The following is an 18,855-nucleotide window of genomic DNA, read 5'->3' on the forward strand; positions in this document are numbered from 1 at the left end:
CTGAATACATATATATTACCTCTCATAGGGCTCTTTCTTCTCTCTCCCTTTCTTGTTTTTGGCTGTGGTATATAGAACATATCTCCCAGCAAGCAGAGGCAGCTTGGTGATGGCTATCCTTAAAACTCTTGTTTACTGGGGCACCTGGGTGGCTCAGTAGGTTAAGCCTCTGCCTTCGGTTCAGGTCATGATCCCAGGGTCCTGGGATTGAGCCCCAGATCGGGCTCTCTGCTCGGTGGGGAGCCTGCTTTCCCCCTTTCTCTCTGCTTCCCTCTCTGTCTACTTGTGAGCTCTCTCTGTCAAATAAATAAATAAAATCTTTAAAAAAAAAAACCTCTTGTTTACTTTTTAGAACAACGTCTAGCATTTTCTATTGCTCTTCCTAGAGTCCTGTGTTACCGAAGACCTTCCAAGCAACCTGTGTCCTTGGTGGCAATCCTAGCAGTTAGGGAATGTCCACATGATGGGTTGTTAAGTTAATGACACCTTCAATGCAGCATAGGCTTCACATAATAGTAGTTAATATATGAGCACATTGCTGTCAACATAAGGTTTGCCCATTGGAGAACCAAACTGAGCTGTTCTATAACCAATGACCATACTATGAGGTACACATCTAGAATTGTGTCAAGTTTACTTTTCCCAGTTCCTACATAATTATTTCCAAGTGAAAATTAAGGAAGAACTAGTAAGAAACATTCAATACCTATGCTAGGAGCTAGAGCTAGAGATAAACCAAATGTGTCTCAATTTTCACGAAATCCAGCCCTAGTAGAAGAAGGCCTATGGAAGCATTCTGTTACAAACGTAAGACTATACTACTTAAGGGATTATCATTATTAACAAAAGAGTCTTGCACTATAACTTAGATGCTGAGAAGAAAAGTAATATTTACTGACGACCATTGAATCTTCACAAAGATCCTACTGACTTGATTGTTGGGTCAGTTATGATGCCTCCAGGTGCAAGAAATAGGAAACCCAACGAACAGTGACTTAAATAAGAAAAATGTATTATCTCACTTAACCACAAGGCCAGATGTAAAGATCACTGGGGTTGATTAACTCAGAAGCTGAGTTATATCTGCAAGAACCCAAGTTCTTTCTATCCCTCTGCTCTCTTATCGTATTAGGGTTCTTCAGAAAAACAGAACCAATAGAATATATATGCATACACACAAACACACACACACACGTATTTAAAGAGATTTATTATAACAGATTGGGTATGCAGGCTAACTAGTCCCAAGGTCAGCAGGGTAAGTTGGCAAGCTGGAGATCCAAAAGAGTTGATGATATAGTTTCAGTCTGAAGGCTGGCAGGCTCAAGACAGGAAAGAACCAATAGTTCAGCTAGAGTCCAAAGGCAGAAACAAAACAATACCCCACCTTGAAGCCAGGAACACAGGAGGAATTTCCCCATTTCGGGGGAGAGCTGGCCTTTTTATTCTATTTAGGACTTCCACTGATTGGATGAGGCCCACCAACATTAGGGAGAGCAATCTGCTTTATCCAGTCTACTCATTTAAATATTACACACATCCAAAAATCCTCACAGAAACACTCAGAATAATGTTTAACCAAATAACTAAACACCCTGTAGCCCAATCAAGCTGACACCTTAAATTTTATCACACACTCATCTTCAGCATTTGACCCATACCCTTTTTGGTATGAGGGATGGCAGCAACACTTCTAGTTATCACGTCCTCACATGCCATCCAAAAGCTGGAGGAAGAAAAGGCAGATTTTTCTGCTATACCCTTTGGAAGTTAGGGACAAACCCTCCCTACCTATCCTCCATACTTCTACATCCATCTCATTAGCTACAATTATGTCATACACCTACTCTTAAACGAATCATTTGCAAGGGTAAAATTTACCCCAAGCCCAAAGATTGGGAAAGAGCTCATCTTCTTAAGAAGCACTTGCTATCTTGATACATTGTTGTTAGGAAGAAAGGTTTGGATTGGGCACGTAGGGGCTAGGGGAAGCTACTGGCTTAACAACTAACAATGTTTTTCATAATTTCTATTATCCATTTTAAAGATATGATCATTTAGGCTCAGAAAGATTGCATTGGTCAGCATCACACACCTAGTAAACTGTCAAGCATGAAGTTCCAAACAGATCTCTCTGGCTCTAATTTCCTTGCTCTATTTGCAGGTCTATTTGTAAATATTCCTAACTCTGCCTGTATGACAACCTTATTCCCTCCAAATCTTCATTTCCATCACTGATAACCAGACATAATAACAGTCCTTACCTTTTAGAGTATCATTTAACTTAATGAATGTAAACCTTCACTATTACAGATATTCCTTGACTTATGGTGGGGTTGCATGCTGATAAACCCATCATATGTTGAAAAGATCATTAAGTCAAAAATGCATTTAATCTACTGAATGTCATGGCTTAGTCTCACCTATCTTCAAGGTGCTCAGAATACTTATATTAGATTACAGTTGGGCAAAATCCTCTAACACAAAGCTTATTCCTATTTTATAATAAATGCTAAATTATCTCATGTAATTGATTGAATACCATACTGAAAGTGAAAAATAGAATGCCTGTATGAGTACAGAATCATTGTATGTATATGGGTTATTTACATTCATAAGCTATGGCTTGCTGCCACTGCCCAGCATCACGATAGAGAATCATCCCTCCATATTGCTAGCCTAAAGAAAGATCAAAATTCAAAGTTCAAAGTATGATTTTTCCTGAGTGTGTATTGCTTTTGCACATTGTAAAGTCACAAAATTATAAGTCGAACCATTGTTAAGTTACAGACTATCTGTATTTGCTGCCCCAACACAGTATAAAGAGCCATATCTTGTACAACTGTAAGGGGCACTATTCACCTAGAATATACAATGACCACCTCCCCTGGAGTTTCACCATAGCTTACTAAGCTGTACAGAAAACTTACCTCTAGGATGAGAAGTGGAGAATTCTTGGATTTAAGTAGTTACAGCACTGGCGAGTTTCAACTCAATGCCACAACGAACAGGTGAAGGAAAGCTAACAGGACTTTCATATATGTATCTCATTAATTTTCACAAAAGCCCTAAGTTGATAAAGAAATTTTGTTAAGCTTTTCTTTTTCCTGTAGAGAGTTACCGTGGTAGGTTTTTAAATTCTAAGACGGGAAGAGAATTTCCTGATTTCCTTGCTGGAAGATACTGTCAATCATTCAACACCCTTTCCTGGGGCTTACTGTATTTCTGTGTTCTACCTGCCAAGGCTTCAGCATGATGCAGTAAGTACTGATCTGTGAAGTCAGAAGGCCTGGGTTCTAGCCTTACTCATATGTCTAGCTAGTAGTATCAAAGTGGACAGTCAATTAACATTTCCTTTTCTCTCTTCACATTTATCTAAAAATGAGGTGATGAGGTAGATTCTTTGGCTTCTAAGAGTGGTTTCTTTTTTCTCTTCTTTTTTTAAAAGAGAGAGAATGCACTTGCTCTTGCACATGAGAGATTGGGGGAGGTTGGGAAGGGGCAGATGGAAAGAGAGAGAGAGAGAATCCTAAACCCATTGCGGGGCTCAATCTCACAACCCTGAGATCATGACCTGAGTCAAAATCAAGAATCGGACACTTAACTGACGGAGTCACCCAGGAACCCCTCAAAGAGTGATTTCTAAGGGCCCAGTTACACTAAGCAATCTATCACCTAGCTCTCTGTATTTGCAGGCTAAACTCTCAGGTCTGATTAATAGGTCTGCTGTTATTTACGTGGTTTGCTAGGTGGAAGGAAGACAGTGTGATGTGATGGGAAGAGTTCCGAAGGCAGGGTAAAGGATATCTAGTGCTAACTCTGTCTTGGAGAAGTCATCAGTCTTCTTTATCCGTTAAGTGAGGTTCTGCAGAAGATGATCTGGAAGGTTCCTTCCAGGTCAATAGTAGTCTAACAGATGCTATCAGATCCTACAGTTTCTTTGCATGTGTCTGAAAATTGTTTGTCTTGAAATGTGTCCCTTGTTTTTGTTTTATGACAAAAATGAAACCCCAGGTATAGATTTTTGAAGGCCAAAGAAATGGGGGGGGAGGAGGAAGGCAGGAAGGCCTAAAATGCAGTCAAATTCTTAAAATGAAAAAATTGAGGACTACTCAGATGTCCATTGACAGATGAATGCATAAGGTGAGGCATATATATACCTGCCAAGCCATCAAAAAAGAGAAAGAAATCTTGCCATATGCAATGATGGGGATGGAACTAAAGGTATTATGCCAAGTAAAAGAAGTCAATCAGAGAAAGACAATTACCAAGTGTTCTTACTCACATGTGGAATTTAAGAAGCAAAACAGAAGATCATAGAGGAAGAGAGGAAAAAATAAAACAAGATGAAATCTGAGACAGAAATAAGCCATAAGAGATTCTTTTTAAAAAAAAAAATTATTTATTTAACAGACAGAGATCACAAGTAGGCAGAGAGGCAGGCAGAGAGAGAGGAAGGGAAGCAGGCTCCCTGCTGAGCAGAGAGCCTGATGCGGGGCTCAATCCTAGGACCCTGGGATCATGACCTGAGCTGAAGGCAGAGGCTTCAACCCACTGAACCACCCAGGTGCCCCAGCCATAGACTCTTAATCATAGGAAACAAACTGAGGGTCGCTGGAGGGGAGAGGGGTGGGGGAATGAGGAAACTGGATGATGGACATAACGGAGGGCACGTGACGTAATGATTACTGGATATTGTAGAAGGCTGATGAGTCACTGACCTCTACCTCTGAAACTAATAATATATTGTATGTTAATTAACTGAATTTAAATTTTTTGATAGATGAGAAAGAAATTTAAAAGATGAAGGCTGTTGAAAGAAAAAAATGCAGGCATCTAGAAATTCCCAGGATGTGAAAAATGAGTGATCTTTAGTATCTGCCTTGTTTGGGGGAACAATTTCTGTTACCTTAGTAATGTACATGATAAGAATTCAAGAAATAGTTGCTGACTGATTAACTTTACTATAATGATTAGGCATGGAACTAGCTGATTATCAAAGCTTCCTTGCATTTCTAGTAACCCATGATACCTTTTGCTGAATTACAACACAGGTCTTCCTGACTCCTCAGCCTGAGCTCTCGACCATTAGCATCCTACTTTAGACAGCTCCATTGCCTCCACAAATTGGAATTCAGCATTCTCAGGGACTCTGCTTCCTTACCTATAAAATGGGTAGAATAACAGTAGGTACTGTATACGTTTGTTCACTTAACAAATATTTACTGAGCACCTGCTGGACATCAGAGATATCTTAGTGAACCAGACAGTTAAGACCCTGTGCTTGTGGACATTCTTTCTAGTTAGGAGAGACAGAAAATGAATAGATAAGCAAGTGAATAATCAAGACAGTGAACAGACATCAGTAAGTGCCATGCAGGAAATAAAACAGGATAAGGAATGACTGGAGGGAAGGATGAAAGAGGAGTGTTGGAGAAGACATCTCAGAGGAAATGACATTTGTCAAGAAGGAGCAGACCTGGGAAGATGGGGGAGAATATGATGATGGCATTCTACACAGAGGAAAGACTACAGACCCTACAGCAAGAAATGGCTGGGCATGTTTCAGGAATAAAGGGAAAGTCAGTGTAGCTGGTGTGTGGTGAGCAAGGCAGGGGTGTGACCAAAAGTGAGGGAAGATGGCCAGATCTTACAGGACTTTGTAGGTCTGATAAAATTTTCTTCCAACAGCAATGGGAGACCACTGATAAGTTTCCAGCAGTTTCAGAGAAGAGCATGATCTGTGGAAGCTGGTTTGAAAGCATCCCTGTTTGCCATGTAGAGAAGAGATTGTCAATGAGCAGTGGTGGGGAGATGTCTGTCAGGAGACTCCAGGTGAGAGCAGGTGGGGACTGGACTGTTTGTGGTGGTGGAGATAGGGAGTGGAGAGAAGTAACTCAAATTTAGGATTTCTTCTGAAGGGCATGTGGATTCAATGAGGTGATTTAAGCAAACACCTCACAAAGTCCCAGACAGAAGAGACTCCATTAAATGCAGGCTGTAGATAATATGGCCTGGTGTAGCAGGCCAGTCACAATCCTGTAAGTCAAAGAGAAATCTGCCAAATTCTTAGAGTGTCACAGAGCAGGTTAGCAAACTGGTTCAAGCACTCATTATTAATGTGCCACTTGGGCAAGTCACCTTTTGGGCCTCAGTTTCCCCATTTATAAAATGAGGAGTGGGCCAAATGAACACTAAGGCAGCTTCCAGAGCTACATACTTCAAATATTTTGATGGAATATATCACCAGGGTTTGCTCAGAGAAGCAAAGTCACTGTGAGTGAAGTAGAATAAGGAATTTATAGCAAGGACTAGACCTCACAAAACTGTGGAAACCAGTGAAGTACTTTATGTAAGTCATTGCCTCTGTGCCTGGTGTTGGGCCCAAAGTCTGAGGGATCAGCTAGCCCTGCAATCAAGAAGGAAAGTTTGGGAAGTCAAGGGCAAATTGGAACACACGGAGACAAACTGGATGCCAAGTCTGTCTAACCATCTCTAATCTCGATGCAGATGACTTGCAGAAGCTAGAGTCCTTAACCACGGAGCTATCATGCACCTAACCCAAGACTCAGAGGAGCTGAAGGACTAGCTCACGCAGGTCCGAGTGCTGTCCCTGCCCATAAGACAGCCAGCTGACTCAATGTCATGAAGGCACCCAACTGTGACTTTCAGAGTAGAAAACAGGACTTTGCTTCCCACCTCTCCAGTCTTACGCCAATTTCTCTTGTGGCCAGTCCCCATCTGGAATCATGTAGGGAAGGGAATTTTGACAAACGAGTTCCACTATAGCAAAATAGACGGCACAGAGCTACCAGAATCTACTCCTTGTCAACCTGGCATCCAGACACACCTTTTAAAATCACATGTAGCTGTTAAAGATAATAGCAAAATCATACTTTCACTTAACATAACCCAAGGGTCCCTCATGCAACTGAAAGCAGTCTATTCTTCTCCCCAGAAGAGGATATAAGTCCCTTTATGTACCTTTGGGTGATCTTTGTTCTTTTTCTAGCTGAGTCACTCTCTCCTTTGGAGGTAAGGGCTTTGAGAGGTGATTAGGTCACAAGAGCAGAGTCCTTATAAAAGAAACCCCAGGGAGGAGTCAAGATGGCGGAGAAGTAGCAGGCTGAGACTGCTTCAGCTAGCCGGAGATCAGCTAGATAGCTTATCTAAAGATTGCAAACACCTGAAAATCCATCGGCAGATCGAAGAGAAGAGGAACAGCAATTCTGGAAACAGAAAAACAACCACTTTCTGAAAGGTAGGACCGGCGGAGAAGTGAATCCAAAGCGACGGGAAGATAGACCCCGGGGGGAGGGGCCGGCTCCCGGCAAGCGGCGGAGCAACGGCGCACAAAATCAGGACTTTTAAAAGTCTGTTCCGCTGAGGGACATCGCTCCAGAGGCTAAACCGGGGCGAAGCCCACGCGGGTTCAGCGTGGCCTCAGGTCCCGCAGGGTCACAGAAGGATCAGGGGTGTCTGAGTGTCGCAGACCTTGCGGGTATTGGAACGGGAAAGCAGGCTACAGAGACAGAGCTGACAGTAAGCTCACAGCTCGGTGTTACCTTGAACTGGTCGCAGGCTCGGAGAGCTCGGAGCGCGGCCGGAGGTCAGGCAGACGGGAGTAACTGGGCGCTGTTTTCTGAGGGCACACTGAGGAGTGCGGCCCTGGGCTCTCGGCTCCTCTGGGCCGGAGACCAGGAGGCCGCCATTTGTATTCCCGTCCTCCAGAACTCTACGGAAAGCGCTCAGGGAACAAAAGCTCCTGAAAGCAAACCCGAGCGGATTACTCACCCCGGCCCCGGGTAAGGGCAGTGTAATTCCGCCTGGGGCAAAGACACTTGAGAATCACTACAACAGGCCCCTCCCCCAGAAGATCAACAAGAAATCCAGCCGAGACCAAGTTCACCTACCAAGGAGTGCGGTTTCAATACCAAGGAGAGCAGCAGAATTCCAGAGGAGGAGAAAGCCAAGCACGGAACTCATGGCTTTTTCCCTGTGATTTTTTTTTAGTCTTGCAGTTAATTTAATTTTTTTCTTTTTCATTTTTTTTTTTTTTTCTCGCCTTCGGGTAAAATTTTTTTTTTTTTAACTGTTACCTTTTTCTTTTTTAACGATTTTTTACTAGTTTATCTAATATATATATTTTTTCTTTTTTACATTTTTCTTAGGTGTTTTCCTTTTTTTTTTTATTCTTTTCTTTTCTTTTTTCTTTTTTTTTTTTCTTTTTTCTTTTTTTTTCTTTCTTCCTTTTTGAACCTCTTTTTATCCCCTTTCTCCCCCCTCACGATTTTGGATCTCTTCTAATTTGGTTAAAGCATTTTTTCCTGGGGTTGTTGCCACCCTTTTAGTATTTTACTTGCCCCTTCATATACTCTTATCTGGACAAAATGACAAGACGGAAAAATTCAACACAAAAAAAAGAACAAGAGGCAGTACCGAAGGCTAGGGACCTAATCAATACAGACATTGGTAATATGTCAGATCTAGAGTTCAGAATGACAATTCTCAAGGTTCTAGCCGGGCTCGAAAAAGGCATGGAAGATATTAGAGAAACCCTCTCGAGAGATATAAAAGCCCTTTCTGGAGAAATAAAAGAACTAAAATCTAACCAAGTTGAAATAAAAAAAGCTATTAATGAAGTGCAATAAAAAATGGAGGCTCTCACTGCTAGGATAAATGAGGCAGAAGAAAGAATTAGTGATATAGAAGACCAAATGACAGAGAATAAAGAAGCTGAGCAAAAGAGGGACAAACAGCTACTGGACCACGAGGGGAGAATTCGAGAGATAAGTGACACCATAAGACAAAACAACATTAGAATAATTGGGATTCCAGAAGAAGAAGAAAGAGAGAGGGGAGCAGAAGGTATACTGGAGAGAATTATTGGGGAGAATTTCCCCAATATGGCAAAGGGAACGAGCATCAAAATTCAGGAGGTTCAGAGAACGCCCCTCAAAATCAATAGGAATAGGCCCACACCCCGTCACCTAATAGTAAAATTTACAAGTCTCAGTGACAAAGAGAAAATCCTGAAAGCAGCCCGGGAAAAGAAGTCTGTAACATACAATGGTAAAAATATTAGATTGGCAGCTGACTTATCCACAGAGACCTGGCAGGCCAGAAAGAGCTGGCATGATATTTTCAGAGCACTAAACGAGAAAAACATGCAGCCAAGAATACTATATCCAGCTAGGCTATCATTGAAAATAGAAGGAGAGATTAAAAGCTTCCAGGACAAACAAAAACTGAAAGAATTTGCAAATACCAAACCAGCTCTACAGGAAATATTGAAAGGGGTCCTCTAAGCAAAGAGAGAGCCTACAAGTGGTAGATCAGAAAGGAACAGAGACCATATACAGTAACAGTCAACTTACAGGCAATACAATGGCACTAAATTCATATCTCTCAATAGTTACCCTGAATGTTAATGGGCTAAATGCCCCTGTCAAAAGACACAGGGTATCAGAATGGATAAAAAAACAAAACCCATCTATATGTTGCCTCCAAGAAACTCATTTTAAGCCCGAAGACACCTCCAGATTTAAAGTGAGGGGGTGGAAAAGAATTTACCATGCTAATGGACATCAGAAGAAAGCAGGAGTGGCAATCCTTATATCAGATCAATTAGATTTTAAGCCAAAGACTATAATAAGAGATGAGGAAGGACACTATATCATACTCAAAGGGTCTGTCCAACAAGAAGATTTAACAATTTTAAATATCTATGCCCCCAACGTGGGAGCAGCCAACTATATAAACCAATTAATAACAAAATCAAAGAAACACATCAACAATAATACAATAATAGTAGGGGACTTTAACACTCCCCTCACTGAAATGGACAGATCATCCAAGCAAAAGATCAGCAAGGAAATAAAGGCCTTAAAAGACACACTGGACCAGATGGACATCACAGATATATTCAGAATATTTCATCCCAAAGCAACAGAATACACATTCTTCTCTAGTGCACATGGAACATTCTCCAGAATAGATCACATCCTCGGTCCTAAATCAGGACTCAACCGGTATCAAAAGATTGGGATCATTCCCTGCATATTTTCAGACCACAATGCTCTAAAGCTAGAACTCAACCACAAAAGGAAGTTTGGAAAGAACCCAAATACATGGAGACTAAACAGCATCCTTCTAAAGAATGAATGGGTCAACCGGGAAATTAAAGAAGAATTGAAAAAAATCATGGAAACAAATGATAATGAAAATACAACGGTTCAAAATCTGTGGGACACAACAAAGGCAGTCCTGAGAGGAAAATATATAGTGGTACAAGCCTTTCTCAAGAAACAAGAAAGGTCTCAGGTACACAACCTAACCCTGCACCTAAAGGAGCTGGAGAAAGAACAAGAAAGAAACCCTAAGCCCAGCAGGAGAAGAGAAATCATAAAGATCAGAGCAGAAATCAATGAAATAGAAACCAAAAAAACAATAGAACAAATCAACGAAACTAGGAGCTGGTTCTTTGAAAGAATTAATAAAATTGATAAGCCCCTGGCCCGACTTATCAAAAAGAAAAGAGAAAGGACCCAAATAAATAAAATCATGAATGAAAGAGGAGAGATCACAACTAACACCAAAGAAATACAAACTATTATAAGAACATACTATGAGCAACTCTACGCCAATAAATTTGACAATCTGGAAGAAATGGATGCATTCCTAGAAACATATAAACTACCACAACTGAACCAGGAAGAAATAGAAAGCCTGAACAGACCCATAACCAGTAAGGAGATTGAAACAGTCATTAAAAATCTCCAAACAAACAAAAGCCCAGGGCCAGACGGCTTCCCGGGGGAATTCTACCAAACATTTAAAGAAGAACTAATTCCTATTCTCCTGAAACTGTTCCAAAAAATAGAAATGGAAGGAAAACTTCCAAACTCATTTTATGAGGCCAGCATCACCTTGATCCTAAAACCAGACAAGGATCCCACCAAAAAAGAGAGCTATAGACCGATATCCTTGATGAACACAGATGCGAAAATACTCAACAAAATACTAGCCAATAGGATTCAACAGTACATTAAAAAGATTATTCACCACGACCAAGTGGGATTTATTCCAGGGCTGCAAGGTTGGTTCAACATCCGCAAATCAGTCAATGTGATACAACACATCAATAAAAGAAAGAACAAGAACCATATGATACTCTCAATAGATGCTGAAAAAGCATTTGACAAAGTACAGCATCCCTTCCTGATCAAAACTCTTCAAAGTGTAGGGATAGAGGGCACATACCTCAATATCATCAAAGCCATCTATGAAAAACCCACTGCAAATATCATTCTCAATGGAGAAAAACTGAAAGCTTTTCCGCTAAGGTCAGGAACACGGCAGGGATGTCCATTATCACCACTGCTATTCAACATAGTACTAGAGGTCCTAGCCTCAGCAATCAGACCACAAAAGGAAATTAAAGGCATCCAAATCGGCAAAGAAGAAGTCAAATTATCACTCTTCGCAGATGATATGATACTATATGTGGAGAACCCAAAAGACTCCACTCCAAAACTGCTAGAACTTATACAGGAATTCAGTAAAGTGTCAGGATATAAAATCAATGCACAGAAATCAGTTGCATTTCTCTACACCAACAGCAAGACAGAAGAAAGAGAAATTAAGGAGTCAATCCCATTTACAATTGCACCCAAAACCATAAGATACCTAGGAATAAACCTAACCAAAGAGACACAGAATCTATACTCAGAAACTATAAAGTACTCATGAAAGAAATTGAGGAAGACACAAAGAAATGGAAAAATGTTCCATGCTCCTGGATTGGAAGAATAAATATTGTGAAAATGTCTATGCTACCTAAAGCAATCTACACATTTAATGCAATTCCTATCAAAGTACCATCCATCTTTTTCAAAGAAATGGAACAAATAATGCTAAAATTTATATGGAACCAGAAAAGACCTCGAATAGCCAAAGGGATATTGAAAAAGGAAGCCAACGTTGGTGGCATCACAATTCCGGACTTCAAGCTCTATTACAAAGCTGTCGTCATCAAGACAGCATGGTACTGGCACAAAAACAGACACATAGATCAATGGAACAGAATAGAGAGCCCAGAAATAGACCCTCAACTCTATGGTCAACTAATCTTCGACAAAGCAGGAAAGAATGTCCAATGGCAAAAAGACAGCCTCTTCAATAAATGGTGCTGGGAAAATTGGACAGCCACATGCAGAAAAATGAAATTGGACCATTTCCTTACACCACACACAAAAATAGACTCAAAATGGATGAAGGACCTCAATGTGCGAAAGGAATCCATCAAAATCCTTGAGGAGAACACAGGCTGCAACCTCTTTGACCTCAACCGCAGCAACATCTTCCTAGGAACAACGCCAAAGGCAAGGGAAGCAAGGGTAAAAATGAACTATTGGGATTTCATCAAGATCAAAAGCTTTTGCACAGCAAAGGAAACAGTTAACAAAATCAAAAGACAACTGACAGAATGGGAGAAGATATTTGCAAATGACATATCAGATAAAGGACTAGTGTCCAGAATCTATAAAGAACTTAGCAAACTCAACACCCAAAGAACAAATAATCCAATCAAGAAATGGGCAGAGGACATGAACAGACATTTCTGCAAAGAAGACATCCAGATGGCCAACAGACACATGAAAAAGTGCTCCATATCACTCGGCATCAGGGAAATACAAATCAAAACCACAATGAGATATCACCTCACACCAGTCAGAATGGCTAAAATCAACAAGTCAGGAAATGACAGATGCTGGCGAGGATGCGGAGAAAGGGGAACCCTCCTACACTGTTGGTGGGAATGCAAGCTGGTGCAGCCACTCTGGAAAACAGCATGGAGGTTCCTCAAAATGTTGAAAATAGAACTGCCCTATGACCCAGCAATTGCACTATTGGGTATTTACCCTAAGGATACAAACGTAGTGATCCAAAGGGGCACATGCACCCGAATGTTTATAGCAGCAATGTCCACAATAGCCAAACTATGGAAAGAACCTAGATGTCCATCAACAGATGAATGGATCAAGAAGATGTGGTATATATACACAATGGAATACTATGCAGCCATCAAAAGAAATGAAATCTTGCCATTTGCGACAACATGGATGGAACTAGAGCGTATCATGCTTAGCGAAATAAGTCAAGCAGAGAAAGACAACTATCATATGATCTCCCTGATATGAGAAAGTGGTGATGCAACATGGGGGCTTAAGTGACGGAGATCACATGTAGGCAGAGAAGCACGCAGAGAGAGAGGAGGAAGCAGGCCGCCTGTTGAGCAGAGAGCCCCATGTGGGGCTCGATCCCAGGACTCGAGGATCATGACCTGAGCTGAAGGCAGAGGCTTTAACCTATTGAGCCACCCAGGCACCCTCTCACCCTATTTATTAAATAAACATACCTTTTCATTTAAAAAAAAAAAAAAAAAAAAAAAAGAAACCCCAGGGAGTCCCCTCATCCCTTCTGCCCTGGAAGGGCACAACAAAGAGATAGCCATCTAGGAACCAGGAAATGGGCTCTTACTAACACTGCCTCTGCTGGCACCTTGATCTTGAAGCTCTTAGTATCCAGAACCATGAGAAATAAATGTGAGGTGTTGGATTATATCAGCCCAAATGGACTTGGACAGGCATAAAACAATCATCATGATGGAATTTTTGTGTCAAGGATTTGCAAAAGGCACAGCAAGGGTGGCTCTTCTATGCTCCACGATGCTGGATTGAGATGACTCAACGGCTGGGGATAGGAACCTCTGGGACCAGAGAATCTACTTCCAAGATGGTTTCTCCATTCTTACTTCTGGTGCACAGCCCGGAGGGGCTGAAGGAGAGGCTTACCTGGCACTGTCAACTGGAACACTGGCAGGTGGTCTTAGGGTAGCTGAACCACTTAGAGGGCTGCTCAGAGCCCCGAAGCCAACCTCCCAGCAAATGAGGAAGAATCTGCATGGCCTTTTATGACCTAGCTTTGGAAGTCACCTGGTGTCACTTACATTGTATTCTATCAGTTGCAGAAGTCAGGAGACTTCCCAAATTCTAGGGGAGGAAAGATAAATTCTGCCCTTCAATGGGAGGAATGTCGAAGAACTTGAGGCTATGTTTTCAAACCACCACCTGACACCTTGTCTAGTCTAGTTCGTGTTTATCCACAGCAGGTGGCTGGTTCACACTTTTTCATAATTTCACATTATTTTTATTACTGTTCATTTCTCACCTGTATCAACTGGTAAGAACGCTGCCTGTGAGATTATTATTACAGGTGCTTTCCCTGCCATGCTTCCCTGGGTCTCTTGGAAAGTCACACACAGCTAGGCTCACATTTCAATTTTTCTACAAACTTACTACTTACAGGTGATCTCCTGACTTAGAACTCTTTGGCTGGATACTCCTACATATAGGGCCTCTATGATTCCTAATGCCTTCTGTGGACAATATTGAGATCAATGGTCAACTAGTCAATGAACAATGCTAAGAGAATATCTTGGGCTGATTCATGAAGTTTAGAAACAGGCTTCTGAATTAAACAACAATTCTAGCCAAGGCATTTTTCTACCTTAAAATATTTAAGAACCTGAACAAGAACAAAACAAAACAAAACAAAACAAAACAAAACAAAAACAGAAAAGGAAGTGAAGTGATTGGCAAAACTTTCGAGTTCTGATGAAAGCAGAAAGCTGTCCTGTAGGCACGGCCTGTAGAGTAGACTTGACCATCATTCCGGAACCAGCTGGGTTGCATTTTGATGGCCTCTTGTACCCTGAACAGAATGAAGGCTCTTTTTCTGAAGAATTAGAGCACTTATAGCCTGAACTATTCATTTTATTCAACAAGCATCTATCAAGTGCTGCAGACATGTAAAGTAGATTCTGCATTGTTCAGGAACACAATGATGAAGAAGACACAGCCTCTGACCTTGAAGGACAATGAAAGGGGTCAAGACCAAGCCAAACCAAAACTGATACAAAAACAAAACCCCCAAACTTACAACGAGTAAGGGAGCTCAAGAAAAAGCACTTAATTATAAATAACTTTCACTCTGGGTCTTGTGTCTTGGTCTCCTCTAATGTGGCTATAAGCTCACTGGAGGCTGGAACCACATTCTAATGCTTCCAGACGTCCCAGGACTCTGCTTAGTGACATGTCCACAAGAACCTATCACTAAACATTTGCTACTGGTTTGACGGACAAATACTGAAATGAAATAAAGTCATAGAGGTATGAAGTATATTGGTAGTTTTTTTTGCCTCCTGTGCGGGTTCGAAGTTGCCCATCTGTATATTAGACCATCACCACCAACAAATAAGACTGTCCTCTGTACCATCTTATGCTTGGTAGGGGGAACAACAGGGCTTTGATTCCCTGACATTTAAGACCTCTCTGGTCTTGATTGTTCCTCAGCTAGTGGTGGAAGTGATAAGAAGGCCGAGGTTTGGCTCTCTTCTTCGGGCCCGTGATTCCTCAACTTTGAGCAAGATTGGGGTTCCCTTTGTTTTACTCAAATATACATGTTTTTGTTTCATAACTAGTTTGGGTGCAGAGGGAGACACAGTACCCAGACTATCTATAAACCGATGGGATGGGACCTGGCTTCTCCCCATAGTCCCCTCGTTCTTCGATAAATTCCCAGTCCTTATAAGTTTTGGTCCCAGTGAATTTTCCCCTCAAAGACCAAACAGGATAATAATGAACCATTTTCTTGCATTTTCTACCAAGACAGCTCTTTGTGAGTTCTAAATGTTCTGTCCATATTCAAAGAAGCTGGTTTCTTCTTGAGTGGTTGGAATAAGACTTCTCTTGGAAGCTACTGAATATGGATTAGCTGGATTGTTTCGCAGGAAATAAAAAGCAGGCTCTGGGGTGAGTACTTCAGCACTTAATTGGGTTAGCAAAGAACAGCAAATGAGACGTTTTCCTTAGGAGGGAAAGGATGTTTACGGCCCCCCACCCCCTTAGGTGGTGGATTTTAACCTAAACCCTAGTCTTCAAATGCAGCCTTTAATTTAGAAACCATTACAAGAATCTATTAGAGCAGAAAATGTCAGGTTGAAAAATTAACACATCACAGGAGTTAATTAGAACCCAGCCTCTCATTAGATGCAAATAGAGAGCCCTCCAACTGCCGGGCGGCCTGCTGAAGTCACATTTGTTGCAGCTCCAAAGTGGCTGCCTCCTTCCCACTCAGCTAGTGGACAGAGGAAGCTGCCCAGGCCCTCAGGCCAGAGCCACTAGGGGCCCCTAGCCTGCCCTTTAGGTTAATGGAGGGTTCTACTGCCCTGTCCTCGTCTTCTGCTCCTCTCCTACATGCTCTGCCTGTCACAGGGTGGAGAGCCCTCTGCCTGGAACTCCCTCAGGGAAGTGTTTTCTGCAACAAAGACAAACATGCCAGGCCTGTCACCGGAGCAGACTGGAGACTGTGTAAACCGCTCTGTGAGAGGCGAGGCTGAGGGGCTCCAGGCCATTCAGACTTAGCTCTAAGTCGTGGTCTTTGTTTTCTTTCCACATTCAGACTGAAATGTGATTCCCCTGGCTTTCTTTTTTGGAAAATACCTGCGATGAGTTCCATGCCCAAAAAAGAAAAGCTGTTGACAGGAAAAGCTTCTGCCGGGGAAGGGGCTTCTTCCAGCGTCCTCAAAGGAGACAGTGCTTCGAGCATGCTGGGGCAGGGATGCCAAAGCTAGGAAGAAGAAGTCCAGATTGCAAAAGGGTCATCTGGAACTAGGGATTGGGTGGAGCGTCCAGTGGTTTCCCCTGTGAGAGCAGTACCAAGCCCATGAACTTCTGGGCCACGCAGCCACGCATCTGAGTCCCCTGTCATTTACTGCGTGATCTTGAACAAATTGTTTAACTCCCAGACACCAGTTTTCTCAAGCTGCTGTGTGAAATAAATGGACTAATGCACAGAAAGCATGTGACCCAGTATCTGGTACAGAGTAAGTGTTCTATGGAAGTTCTTGGTTGTCGGTCTGGTAATAGCATTGCTTCCTCCAACACTGATGGTGTTTTTTCTGCATGCCAGGCCCTGTGCTGCTCCCTGACCTCGTGGAGTTCATCATTCAATAAACCATGTATGCATACCTTCAGTACACGGCAAGCCTTCCTCCCTGTCCTGCAAACATATCAGAAGAAGTGCCCATTGCACACTAACTTTGCTTTGCTGAGTAGCTCAGAATACCACAGGCCATCTGCCTTTGAGAAGCCCTGTAACCTCAGCTACTTCCATCCTCACTTTACCCACTATTCTCTCTTGGTGTACTTACCACACTGTGTTACAGTTGTCTAATTTTTCTTTGCATCCTCCCGTGAGTTCCTAGAGGGTGGGGATCACCTATTCACTGGATTCATTCATCTCCTCATTTATGCATCTCTGTGGGCCTATGGTCTCCTGCATTACTCAGCACAGTCAAACAAAAGAGGCAACCCTACTGCTGTGTATGTAAACTTGCAGGTGGGAATATTTCTAGGAAAATAACCCTGCCTCCCATCTTTAAGGGTCCTCCTTGGGCCCTAGTTTGCTTGTTCTTCCATTTTCTAACTATTACTTTGGTTCTAGCCTCAGTTTCTCCATCTCTTTAAGGGGCTAATAGAGTTTCCTTCCCTGGGAGGTTGTGATGATGGCTGGAGACAAAGCAGCTTTTATGTGCCTAACACAGTTCTAGGTACAGAGCCAAAAACCAAAACAACTTAATTCCATTCTTGCCCTCAATCAAGTCTAGTCGCCAGTATATGAAAAGTAAAACTAAAAAGCAAAACAGGAGCACCACATGAGTGGAACAGATATCCTTCCAACTTGTATCCAACCTCTGCCATCCGCCAGGCTTGGCTGAAATAGAGGATACAAACATGCATAGAAACCTGGACCCTGTCACCAAGTCCCAGGAAAACCCTGGCAAGTGTTGGCCAAAAAGATCTCAAGAAGACAGGAGAAAGCTCTTTCTTCAGATTTTCAGACCTGTACTGAAAGAGATGTCTTTGGGACCAGGCTGGAAAGCAGGAGGTCGCCTCAGAACAACAAAAACCAAGTTATTTAGCACTTACTCTGTATGTGCCAGACACTGTGCTAAATGATTTACCAGCATTCTCATTGAACTCTTGGAACAACTGTGTGGGGTAGACGTGAATTTCCTTATTTTACAGATGGCCCATTTGAAGCTCAGAGAGGCACAGTAGCTTTACCACAGTCAAGCAATAAGTAAAGGCTTAGAAATCCACCTGCTGAGGTTTTCACTGGTACGACTGGAAAGGGAAAGGGTGAACTAACACAAACCTCCACCCACGGGGTAGGCAGTGGGGTCGGGGAGAGAATGAGAGGCGGGAAGAAAATTGGATCAAAACAGCGGTCCCATGATCCCCAGACCTCCAGGGCCCTTCGCAGCAGCAGAATAAGTTAGAGATGCAGGCTGCCCTGGAGGGATGCCCGGGAGGCGGGGGGGAAGGGTACCCCCGGCGGTTGTGCGCCTCCTTCGCCTCCCGTGCACAGGTCAAGCCTCTCCCCTCCCGCCCTCTCACCCTCCCAACCTTATTTAGAAACCGTGTCCCCGAGACAGGAAGGGCGGCGGGCCGAGAAGCACGGAGCGTCCCGGTCTCATTTCCTTTCGAATCCCCCTGTGGAATTTCATTTCATACGGTGAGGAAATCGGAGCGCGAGACCGTCGGCTGGTCGGCTGCTCCGGGGCGCCTCCCCCACTCGCGGCTGGAGACAGGCAGCTCCGGGCGCAGGTCCGGCCGAGTCTGGGGGCGGGGAGACGCGGCCCGGCTCCAACCCAAGCAAGTTAGCAGTGAAAATAGCTGCGAGCTTGCGTTGTACCAGGCACGGGGCTAAGCGTTTTACGCATTCCCT

General features: G+C 42.7%; 1 protein-coding gene across 7 annotated transcripts in view; it reads right to left on the reverse strand.

The window, feature by feature from the left end:
- The window catches only part of LOC116598382 (protein cappuccino-like), a 43,201-nt gene that overhangs the window by 23,840 nt on the left and 506 nt on the right, over positions 1-18,855 (reverse strand). For 3 of the 7 annotated variants that reach the window (XR_004289058.1, XR_004289057.1, XR_004289059.1), the window contains exon 2: positions 13,857-16,692. Coding sequence is in view for 3 of the 7 variants with exons in the window: in XM_032357099.1 (XP_032212990.1) it covers positions 16,566-16,692 (127 nt within the window). In the remaining 4 variants the exon portion in view is untranslated. Of the gene's footprint in view, positions 1-4,604; positions 5,165-13,856; positions 16,693-18,855 lie in introns of those variants that run through there. The other 4 variants (XM_032357099.1, XM_032357098.1, XM_032357097.1 and 1 more) reach the window with 2 other exon arrangements.

This window comes from Mustela erminea, chromosome 9 (assembly GCF_009829155.1).
Source record: "Mustela erminea isolate mMusErm1 chromosome 9, mMusErm1.Pri, whole genome shotgun sequence".
Lineage (NCBI taxonomy): Eukaryota > Metazoa > Chordata > Mammalia > Carnivora > Mustelidae > Mustela > Mustela erminea.